This window comes from Gobio gobio (assembly GCF_949357685.1).
Source record: "Gobio gobio genome assembly, chromosome: 25".
Taxonomy (NCBI): domain Eukaryota; kingdom Metazoa; phylum Chordata; class Actinopteri; order Cypriniformes; family Gobionidae; genus Gobio; species Gobio gobio.
In genome coordinates, this window is record NC_137121.1 from 34,687,166 (window position 1) to 34,700,010 (window position 12,845).

The window sequence follows — 12,845 nt, forward strand, 5'->3', positions numbered from 1 at the left end:
AAATGCATGTCCTGGCGAGTATTCAGGTAAACACAGTCGGGTAATAATAATTTGTTACATTTATATAGTGCTTTTCTAGGCACTCAAATCGCTTTACAAGGGGGGAATCTCTAGCCTGACTAGCTAGACCCACATCAAGATGTTGGGTCTGGAATCTCACCATCAGGGCTCAATCCGAGAGGCGGGACAAACGGTTGTCTTTCAAATTCACTCTGCACGCAATTGGATTGCGCCATGAGCGCCACAACCAACCAGAGCGAAGAAGAAGGTGAAGCCGAGCTAACATTAGTTGATAGACTTTCGCCGTATCCGGTAGGCAAAACTTATAACATGTCTTCTTTTCTTAAGAATGACTTCAGTGCCGTTCTTTGTTCTTTTCTCAAAGAAAAGCTTAACTCAAGTCTTCCAGAGTCGCGGCCAAAGCCGATTCAAAAGACAGCTGTTCGCCAGCTTCTTTGTTTACGTGTAGCACGCAGAACCTCCGCAACTCTGCCGTCATTATGTTAAGCCCCGCCCACCGACTCTACACACACACTGTGATTGGCCTGACCAGAGTTTGGTTTTTCCAGCTCTCAGGTCTACCGAGAGTTGCTAGACTACACTCGCGGCAAAATAAATTTTCTGCCGCTAGGGTGCGTCTAGATTTCTAGGCTAGGGAATCTCCTCATCCACCACCAATGTGCAGCACCACCTGGATGATGCGACGGCAGCCATATTGCGCCAGAACGCCCACCACACAACAGCTGATTGGTGGAGAGGAGAGAGTGATGAAGCCAATCATATATATATATATATGGGGATGATTAGGAGGCCATGATGGACAGGGGCCAATGGGCAAATTTAGCCAGGATGCCAGGGTTACACCACTACTCTTTATCGATATGCAGAGGGTATACAATGTTTTGGGTCCATTCAGGTCTTATGCTGTATTCACACCAAACATTGATTTTGAATGTTAAGTCAATGTAAAGACGCGTTGGCGCGCGTCAGGAGGTCCTGCAGCGCGATAGACGCGTTCCGCGCAGCGCGATGCAGGCGATTCCGCCTCATTCCCGCGCCCAGTTCCGTCTTGTGCGAGTGATTTTATTTGGTGCTTTTTGTGCATTCAAGTTGAAAAACCTGAACTTTGGCATCTATTCGCGCCGCATTAACCAATCAGGAGCCTGCTTGCTGCTGTCACGTGCTAAAGTGACGTGATGAGAAAGCCTGCATAATTTAAAAATACTACTGTTATTGTGTCACAAAATTTACTTTTAAGACTTTTTCAGGTGAGAATGTAGTTGTTTAAAGCTCAAATCTGTGGTTTATTTATAAGGAGAGCGCCTATTTAAAAAACAATAATTGTGTGTTTTTGGAGTTGTGAGATCCAGGCGATCAGCGCTCATTAACCCCGGCGAGAGCAGCCTTTCCTCGGCCAGTCCTTCTGCCGTCTGCCGCTGGCTCTGATGTCCTGTAGTGGTTAAACTTGAGATATAATTTGTCTTGTGTAGATCTAACCGGCGATCTTTGGTGTCATGAATCTATCATTTGTTGTCTGCCAAATCGTTTTGACTGAGGGCAAAGAGAAGTTTCATAATTTTTTAAGGATATTTAAATATACATGCAGTGAAGATAATGTAGTGCGTTGCCTGGACCACATATGTGTGGCTATTAATGTTTAATATATTTTTTTATTGAAAATGAAAAGAGGCAGAGTGGTGTTTTATGACATATTTCTCCTGGAGTGCCTTGAACGCACGTCTATTTTGCTTCAAACGCTCGTTTTATACGTGCGTCCAATTCGCTGTGGACACGCGAATGGATTCAAAATGTTCAAGCGCCCAACTAGACGTGATACATAGACACGAATTTGATGATTTTGGTGTGAATGCAGCATTAAAGGGCCGTATCTAATATTCTGTGTGATTAATGTCAATCAAACAACAAAAGAAAATAGAAAATCACCCCATCCTTGACAGACTAACTTAAAAAAGTTTTTTTTACACATTTGATTATTTAATTTCTTTCTTGAATGCAACTGTTAAATAAACCTACTGTAGCTGTCATATTGTTTGTAATTTGCATTTTTGCTTATTTGTTAAAAACAAATTAAATATCTATATTTTAATGACAAAATTACATTTAAAAAATATTAAATTACTTGTATCATGAAATCCCAACCTGTTCAGAATAGTGAAAGGTTAGTGTTAACTTGATTGATAATGTGATCGTGCCAAACATGTCTATAAGGATGTTCACACTAGCATGTAGTCATTATTATATAAGCAGGGCAGGAACATGCTGGCCAAGTGAGTTTTTAGTTAGTTTTTGTTTTAAATAAACGTATAAAACAATGAATTGTAAGTTCTGTCATATTATTAAATTACTTTGACTGTTTTTTGTTGCCGTGGTATTGATTCGGTATCGGTATTGAGGTATTTTAGTCTGGTATCGTATTGAAGTCATAATTTTGGTATCGTGACAACACTACTGTGCACATCATTGTTTTTAAATTCAATGCCCACATCTCTTCTTTTCTCTGATGATATGTTTACTGGTGCGAGGATGGGGCAATCCACAACCATCCAATCAATTCCCCAATGGCAGTGCTTGAAGTGGAAAAAATAAAGTGTGGGTACTCACCAGAGGGGGCGGGGCTTTGTTGGGGGCGTGGTTATGGGGGATTGTTTAGTCAATAATTCAAGAAGGTCCATATTTCAAAGCTCTTTCTAACTTGTACTCAGCCTTAAACCTAACATATAGTTCTTGTAATTGTTTAACTATAGCATTTGTTACAATACGGATTTATTTACAAAGCAAGACCATTGACGGCTCCTCATTACCATGCAGGCCAATGTGAACTTTCTAATCAAATAACACCGTTAGAAACTCTAGCTACAGCATGCCAAAGGTGTTATACATCTTTAGTGAAAACTCTATTCCCTTAACTGATTATCTATTATAAATTCTACTAGTCAAAATGTACCACAGTAAATACAACAGAACTTGATAAACTCTAGTAAATGTGGTCATCATGAGTTTAAAAAGCGTGCAGGATGATGCTTCCCCTCTTTTCATCAGTCGTTTTAGTGGCTGTTTTAGCTCATGTTCGACTTTCTCCGTAGTGTTTTGCTACATTCCCAATAGAATTCTAATTGGACGCACATTTTATCATCAGCGTCGCATAGGAACGGCTCGTGCAAATCTTTATTTTTGTCCGCACGAAGGTGCGCGTGGCAAAAATTACATCATCTTGGAGTGGGCGGTCGTGTGCGTTGAGAGCGCGAGACCGCATTTTGCTTGCCGTTGTGCCAGGAGCCAGGTGAAAGTGTAAACAAGGCTTAGCACTTTTGGAGCGTGATGGTGAATGCACCTACAGTGATCCGCACGCCACTTAATTAAACATTTGGGCGTTGGTTATAAAGGCGAGAAGTAGTGGTACGCAAGAAAAGGTGCAGGTGCGCTTAAGAGTCAAATGTAGCGGTGCTGGTACTGCGTACCGATGAGTACCGCCCCACTTTGAGCACTGCCTAATGGACAAAATCAAGCCCCGCCCTACACTTGTTCTTGTTGCAGAAGCAGTTTCACTTGGATATAAGTCACAATAGGGAAGAAAAGACCAGCACAATGTCTGTTTCATGCTGACTTTTATGACATACCGGCTGCTTTCTGCAGACTGTAATAGTGTGAATCCCACACACAAAAGTGACAAAAATGTTTAGTGAATCCATCCTCGAGTGTTAGCAGTGTTAATAATCTAATAAGAATAAACCCGGCGAGTCAAAGTCCTGTACTTACAACAGCCACTGCGTTGGAGGACAGCAGTTCCTCAGGAGACATGGAGGAAAAATAAGCAATGTTTGTGAGAGTGTACACAAATGTCACCAGTGGAATGGAGATGTATATGGCTCGTGGCAGATTCCTGATGTAAAACAAACAAACAAACAATATTCACATTTATATTTGATTTATATCCAGCCATAGTGCATGCCATGTTCCACATGGTAGAAATTATGGAGTAGATAATAATTATGGGTTCAAAAAGTCAAAACATGTATTTAGCCCATTGACAGGAATCTGACTGAAAGTTTAGGATTTTAATGTATACAGTGCATGCAAATTTTGCAATGTGACTCGAATGAATCATCCTGATAATGATATCAGTTGAATGGCAGCAGTTGTAGCGGATTTTGTGATTCCAGACATGTGGTATCAGACTAACCTCCTCGGATCCACCACCTCCTCCGTAACATAGTTGAGGAAGTTCCAGCCGCTGAAGGCAAAGGAGGCATGAAGGAAAGCCAGGGCGATCTGCCCTATAGACGGAGCTTTAATAAACGTGAACGCCACCTGTGGGGTCAGGCTCTCATAGTTACCTGAGCAGACAGAGACAGATCGGTTACTTTGACAAGTAACAAAAAGATGTGCTGTGAAGATATTTGAAAGGATTGAAAGGATAATTATATCTATTGACAGACTGATATAACATAGTTTGCCTTATCAAAACTGTTGTCAATAGATTTCCCAGGGGGTGTATGATTATGAACCAAATATTTCGGATTTCAATTTCATAATTATTCTAGACCATTTTGTAGACATCTCTACAAGAGACATCCCCCCCAGTCCAGTTGAAAGTTGGGGGTAAAGCACATTATGAAATAAATGTTTTCCTTCAAATAATTATTGGCACCCCTACAACCCCTAGGTCTCCCATTAATATATATATATATATTTTAGCACACCAGGGTGACTTAGAGCATGATATTGTCCAGCCATGATTTGAGTATACCCAGGAGTATAAATATGAGAAACACAAAGGCCAAATTCCCTTTATCATCCATCACAATGAGTAAAACCACAGAATATAGTTCTGATGTGCAGCAGAAGATTGAGCTTCACAAAATAGAAAGTGACTGTAAGAAAAAAGCTAAAGCATTGAAAATCCCCATTTCCACCATCAGGGCAATAATGAAGAAGTTCAACCAACTAAAGATGTTCTGAATCTGCCTGGAAGAGGACGTGTGTCTATATCGTCCTAACGCACAAGAGGAGGAGAGTTTGAGTGGACAAAGACTCTCCAAGATCACAGATGAGAATCACAGAGATTAGTTGAGTCTTGGGCTCAGAAAGCCTAAAAAAAAACTCCTACATCACCACATGTTGTTTGGGAGGTTTCAAGAAAAATCCTCCTCACTCATCCGGAACCAAACTCGGTTACACTTTATAATAACTACACACTATGAAGCATTAGTAAATAATTAATTCATAATTTATAAAGCATCAATATACATTAATAGGCAGTTTATAAATACAGCTATAAATGCTTTATTCTTGATTTATAAGCATATCTATAATGTGTTTAATAATTGTATTTTCATACTTTATAAATGATCCATTTATCATTTCTAAATTCAGTATTACATTATTTACAAACCAGTTATTTAGGAGTTGTCAGTGGTTCATATTATCATTTAGAAAGTGTAAGTAAAGGATTAATAAACTATTTAAATGTACATTTATACATCTTATTATTTAGACATATAGTAATAGTAGGTTCTTAGACATCTTGACATATAGTAGGTCCTGGACATCTTGTTCAGATTCATGGCATCATGGATTCTAGCAAATACCAACAGATAGAAAATCAAAACCTGACGCTTCTGCTAGAGATCTTATAATGGGCCGTGGTTGGATCTTCCATCAGGACAACGATCCAAAACAAACATCAAAACCGTCCCAGTCCCTGACCTGAACCCTGTAGAGAATGAGTGATGAACTGAAGAGAAGAGCTGGAATCTGAAGGATCTGGAGAGATTCTGTATGGAGGAATGATCTCTGATCTCCAAACTCATTACAGGAGAGCTGGTATCTTGGCAAAAGGAGGTTGCAAAAAGTATTTAATAAAAGGGTGGCAATAATTATGACCAACGTCTTTTGGAGAAAAGCATTTATTTCATAATGTGATTTCTCCCCCACAGGTTAGATTTTTGCGAATTTTTTGAATGAAAGATGCAGATTGATTTTTACAGCCATCTTTGATCATATTTACCAGGGGTGCCAATACTAAACTTTATTATTAACATTATAAGTGAACCGCAAGGAACATTAAAATAATGAAACAAATCCATGTCAGCATATAAATATATAAATTAATGATATATTCATTTCTAGAATGAATGAGACCATATTAACTCTCCAGATATCCATGTGACATTCTCACCTCCAAAGATCTGCACCAAACCGACGGTAATGATGAGCCCCAGAGCTAGAAGCTTTCCTACGGTAAACGCGTCCTGGATCCGTGTGGCCAAACGCACGCTGTAGCAGTTCACCCATGTCAAAAACACTACAAATATTCACACACACACAGAGAGAGACAACATAAACAGTTGAACAATGTCTTGATTGATTCATTTAATAGATGACTTCAAATGCAATGCTTTTCTAACAATGTGTTTAAAGTTTGCAAGTAAAATTACGACCTGTTGCCATCAGGAAATACTGATTTAGGATTAGCTTGTGTGGGGTACTTGACCAAAATGTGGGAACACTAAAGGGGGAGTTGGACTTGTAATTCTATGGGCTCATCCATCAGTGTCACCGCTTACAGACTCTTTCATAATCACTTTCCCTCTACCAAGAGAAGTTTAAGCCCAATTGAAACAAATAACTTTCTATGAGAACAAAAACAGGGAGCAAAGAGCAGGTCTGTGAGGAGATGGAATGCCTTGCGTTTTCCGGCCGCTGTTTTGTGTGCATGACTCCACATAACAGGCTTGAATAAAGAGAGCTAATGCAGCAATCACATGCTATAGACCCATGCCACCTCCATCACTGAGCAGTCAAGTGCTTTTGGCACAAATCCAGGGTAACTGTAACTGGGTCATTCCAAAGACTTTAGATTAGTGGAGGAGCCGGATCCGGGGCCCACTAGAGGGCCTCAGCAAACTTAAAAGATGCCTTAAAATGATTTAAAGGGTTAGTTCACCCAAAAATGAAAATTCGGAACACAAATGATATTTAAAGATATAAAAGATATTTTTGTTGAAAGCTGATGCTGAGAAAGGCTTCAGATAGGCCTCCATTGGCATTCAGTACATTTACACTCCCAAGACCCATAAAAGGCACTTAAAACGTCGTTATAAAGTCCATCTCACCACAGTGACTCTACAATCATTTTACGATGCGACGACAATAGATTTTGTGCGGCAAAAAAATCTAAATAACACCTTTATCCAACTTGTTCTTGTCTTCCGTGTGTGCCTCCACGACGCATGCGCGAGAATATGACGCAGATCCGGCGTTCGGACACATGACCCAGAAGCGATTTGTTTACAAGCAGAGGAAGACGCGCGTGTCTAAGCTGTTGAATTCTACATTGATCGTGCTTTAGGTCTCGGCGTAGTTCTCAAAATGGGGTTAAAGTGTGCATTTCATGGATTCCCGAACGCCGGCGCTACGTCATATTCTCACGCATGCGTCGTGGAGACACACACGGAAGACAAGAAGAGGTTGAATAAAGTTGTTATTTAGATTTTTTTTTGCGCACAAAAACTATTGTCGTCACATCGTAAAATGATTGTAGAGTCACTGTGGTGAGATGGACTTTGTAACGACGTTTTAAGTGCCTTTTATGGGTCTTGGGAGTGTAAATGTACTGAATGCCAATGGAGGCCTATCTGAAGCCTTTCTCAGCCATCAGCTTTCAACAAAAATATCTTAATTTGTGTTCCGAATATGAACGGAGGTCTTACGGGTGTCGAACGACATGAGGGTGAGTAATTAATGACAGAATTTTCATTTTTGGGTGAACTAACCCTTTAATACAACACTAAACAAGCATTCAAATCAGACAAAACAACTAAAAAACAAGATATTCCCCCTCAAAAAAGAAAAAGAAAGGATGAACCAGGGTAGAGACCTGTACTCCCGCGGGACCCAATGCAATAGAGTGCGGTGTAGGACTGGATGTGATGGCCGAGTGCAGGCGCGGGCGGTAAGGTATCGTGTGTATGCGGGTTGCGGGAGAATAAAACCATTTGCAGGACTTTTCCGGTCATGAGTATGAGGTAACGCGGCTCTGTTTATCATATTAGACACATCTGAGTGTGTTGAAAATTATGTTATGACTAGGGGTTGGGTATCGTTTGGGTTTTTTTCGATTCCGGTGCCAAACCGATACTTTTAAAACGGTTCCGGTGCCTAAACGGTGCCTGAACCGATACTTTTTTTTTTTAAAGGCCACAAAACAAGGTGGATGACATTAAATGGCTTTTTATTTATTTATTTATTTTTTATTTAAATTGAACCATTTATTAAAAGTTTAATGTATACTTAAATGTATGAATATAAATAAATACAAAACAATTTACTTATTTACAAATTATAATTGACTTATTTACAAATTCACAGTAAAACCTAAGCCACCTAACCCAACTACAACAAGCCTAATATAACTCTAAATAACAGTTACAGTAATAACAGCAGTTAGCCTAGTCTGTATTCTTGCTCTGCTACTAACCAGCTTCGAGCTTCAGCTTTATTTTGAAATATGATCATATTCTCTGGCTAAATATTTTAGAACGCATCGCCTTAATGTTTCCATGACGACGCACCATGTTTCACACATGACACACAGCAGCCGCAATAGCGCTGACAGCTCAGCTGTATCGGGTTTATTTCGTTTTTTCTTTTTATTCAAAATATTCACAAACTTCTTAACTGTGTCACGAACTATCTGATGTTCAAATGTGTGAGTGAATGTGTGTTAGTTGATCTATAAAGCGCAATGGGCGACGCCATGTTAGTTTGCGCCTCAGAATCGGATCTGTTGGATTTACAACATTTGAGTGCATTCTCGGCTTACGAAATACATGAAAGTAAGTGACCAGTGAACTGGAAGAAGAATAGAGTAAACGATATAGTTACTATAAAATGTGCATGTATCTGATGTGAATAAAACATGTAACCTTAGTCAAATTATAACCGTCTGAAAGGATTATCATTGCCGCTTTCATAGACATCAGTGTGTGTTTTTTGCTAGTAACGTTAGCCTACTTATGAGCATTTAAATGTCTGAAACCTGAAATAAACATGATGTGGTTGAAAACACTGAATAGTTGTCAAGAGTTGTGATGTGACCAGCGCTGAGCGTCTGTCTCGGGCTCGGTGCCAGCCAAAGCGTGAAAGCACGTTTGAATTTTGGCGCCGAAATGATGAACCGAAATCTGCGTTCTGATTCGGTCCGGTACATACCGGTTATATAAGTACCGGTGCCATATTGGAACCGGATTTCGGTACCCAACCCTAGTTATGACGTTATTCTGTGCGGTTGCTCGGCAGCTGCTATGACACTTGTTCACACTGCAGTGAGAGTAAAGCGTTTCTGCTAAATAAAACTGGACACCGAGGAGAACGCAGATATGATGGCATTGACAGGCGACTCCCTCACACGGTCATCCTCATTCTCATGATTTACAAATAGTTGGACACATATGGGATATTGTAAGTACTCAACTGAACAAAATATATAAAACTGGCCTTGTGGTTTTTGGATATTTTACTGGAAAAATGTTACATAGTGCACCTTTAATTAACATTAACATTAATTTGTGTGCAGCCTAGATTACAATAACCTGGTCCTGGTTGAAGTGCAGCATTAATGCAATTGGCCAAATCGGTGTTGTTTTGAGCAAATTAATTGCATTCCAGCTGAAAAACAAGCACTCTAGCACGAAAATGTTGCATATAAATTATGTTGCGCGCCTTCTTATCAAACCCGCCACAGCAATGATCAACCTCTCCTCCATTTTGCTTGGGAACTAATGTGGTCGGAACCAAAGTTTACAGCACTGCGTTCTCTGGAATCGTCTCAAGCGGAGCACTTCTACATTCCGATTGGTTGCCGCCGAACCACATCATAGCTCATTACCATAAAGTTGACCTGATTTCAACTCTCCTCGCCCCCCAAATAGTCCAAGACGCAGCGCGCCTCGCCACCGGCTCATGCTCTCGCTACAGGCGGTGTGAACACACAGTGAAAACAAATAAACTCTTATTCATCTAGGCATATTGCACAAAAGCAACAACTAAAATAAAATAAAAATGATTTACAGGCTCAAGCATTAGGCAGAGTTTCTATTTATAACATGTTTTTGCAGCATTGAGCAATGTAGCCAATCACAGACATATGTGTTGATTTCTTGAACGCAATGGCCAATCAGAAGCATTTAAGAAAGAATCCACTCACCGCTCAAGATTAATTAGAACGTCCGTGATAATTAATGCGATATGGCTCAGATTGTCAGTGAACTACGGCTCTGTGTAGTAAATGCCACTCCATCCGAAAGCAGGTGATGGCGATTTACTACTAATCAAGGAACCGGCTTTACTAACGAGATGCGCTTAACAATGTCATGCGATATATCCCCCAGCCCTAGAGCTTTGTGAGATCGCAATGAACTGAGATGTCAGCTTTTTAGGAATTATTAAAGGGTTAGTTCACCCAAAAATGAAAATTATGTCATTAATGACTTACCCTCATGTCGTTCGACACCTGTAAGACCTCCGTTCATCTTCGGAACACAAATGAAGATATTTTAGTTGAAATCCGATCGCTCTGAAAGGCCTCCATTGGCACAATGCACAGTTCACTCTCAAGACCCTTAAAAGGTACTAAAGACGTCGTTACAAAGTCCATCTCATTACAGTGGTTCTACAATAACTTTATAAAGTGACGAGAATAGTTTTTGTGCGCAAAAAAACCCTAAATAACGAATTATATCATGATGACCGATTTTAAAACAAGGCATCATGAAGCTTCGAAGCGTTATGAATCAGTGAGTCGATTCAGCGGTTTGAATCGCCAAAGTCACGTCATTTCAGCAGTTTGGCGGTTTGACACGCGATCCGAATCATGATTCGACTCACTGATTCATAACGCTTTGAAGCTTCATGATGCATTATTTTGAATTCGGTCATCACTATATAAGTCGTTATTTAGGGTTTTTTTGCGCACAAAAACTATTCTCGTCGCTTTATATAGTTATTGTAGAACCACTGTAGTGAGATGGACTTTGTAACGACGTCTTTAGTAGCTTTTATGGGTCTGGAGAGTGAACTGTGCATTGTGCCAATGGAGGCCTTTCTGAGCCGTCGGATTTCAACTAAAATATCTTCCTTTGTGTTCTAAAGATGAACGGAGGTCTTACGGGTGTCGAACGACATGAGGGTAAGTAATTAATAACAGAATTTTCATTTTTGGGTGAACTAACCCTTTAAGGGAGCGCACTTTGCGATTCTGCCATGCCAAACCATGCACGCGCTTGCTTTTAAGTTAAATTACTTGAAATGATGCAGAAAAACAATCTATGTATACTTTTATGAGTGCGGGAGCGGGACAAAACATGAATGTTGTGGGCGGGAGCGGGAGAAGGTAATGTATATTTTTGCAGGAAAAATCCGTCCCGCACAGGTCTCTAAACCAGAGTTCCCACAGTCTTGAAAAACTAGGACACCTAATTTTAAAAGTGTCCTTTCTAGATCTGGAAAAATACATAAATATATAATTTCATAAACTCTTAAAACTCCATGGGCATTACTGGCCACTTTATTAGGTACACCTTGCTAGTACTGGGTTAGACCACTTTTGCCTTCAAAACTGCCGTAATTCTTTGTGGCATAGATTCAACAAGGTGTTGGAAACATTCTTCAGATATTTTGGTACATAGTGACATGATAGTTGATGCAGATCCATGACGTGAATCTCCCGTTCCACCACATCCCCACGGTGCTCTACTGGATTGAGATCTGCTCATTGTCATGTTCAGGAAACCAGTTTGAGATGATTTGAGCTTTTTGTGACATAGCATGTTATCTCGTTGGAAGTAGCTCAGAAGTTGTGTACACTGTGGGGATGGACATGGTCAGCAACAATACTCAGGTAGACTGTGGTGTTTAAATTATGCTCAATTGGTACTAAGGGGTCCAAAGTGTGTCAGGAAACCACCAGCCGCCTGAACTGCTGATACAAGGCAGGATGGATCCATGCTTTCTTGTTTACGGCAAATTCTGACCCTTCCATCTGAATATCGACAGCCAACCTTTCTACAATCTTCTATATTCCAGTTTTGAGCCCGTGTGAACTGTTGCCTCAGTTTCCTGTTCTTAGCTTACAGGAGTGTTAGCCGGTGTGGTCTTCTGCTGCTGTAGCCCTAATGATGGTTGTGTGTGAAATCCCAGCAGATCAGCAGTTTCTGAAATACTCACCAGTACTCACCAACAACCATGCCATGTTCAAAGTCACTTAAATCACCTTTCTTCCCCATTCTGATGCTCATTTTGAACTTCAGCAGATCGTCTTGACCATGTGTACATGCCTTAATGCATTGAGTTGCTGCCATGTGATTGGCCGATTAAATACGTGTATTAATGAGCAGTTGAACAGGTCTACCTAATAAAGTGGCTGGTGAGTGTACTTACAGTATGCCAAGCTCTAAAATATTTTATCGGATTTATCGCAAATCAGTAAGTAAACGTGAGTTAAAAACGAGTAAAATCATTATTCTTAATCCGTATCCAGTAAATAATGAGTAATGCAAATTCATTAAAGGGATAGTTCACCCAAAAATGAAAATTCTGTCATTAATTCCTCACCCTCGTGTCGTTCCAAACCCATTAGACTTTCGTTCATCTTTGGAGCACAAATAAAGATATGAAAATTTTGATGAAATCTGAGAGCTTTCTGTCCCTCCATTGACAGCTACGCAACTAGCACTTTGAACCAGAGAGGCTCCGGTAGTTCGGGGGACCAAGGAGGCACCGGTAGTTCAGGCGCTGACCGTGCAAGGCTGAGACAGGACAGCCTC

The 12,845-nt window shown here is 40.3% G+C and overlaps 1 protein-coding gene across 1 annotated transcript in view; it reads right to left on the minus strand.

The window, feature by feature from the left end:
- slc7a10b (solute carrier family 7 member 10b) overlaps positions 1-12,845 on the minus strand; it is a 34,128-nt gene that overhangs the window by 15,913 nt on the left and 5,370 nt on the right. The window contains exons 4-6 of the mRNA XM_079809028.1: positions 6,200-6,325; positions 4,202-4,355; positions 3,778-3,901 (exon numbers count right to left, since the gene is read on the minus strand). Of these exons, the coding sequence (XP_079665154.1) occupies positions 3,778-3,901; positions 4,202-4,355; positions 6,200-6,325 (404 nt within the window). The remainder of the gene's footprint in view (positions 1-3,777; positions 3,902-4,201; positions 4,356-6,199; positions 6,326-12,845) is intronic.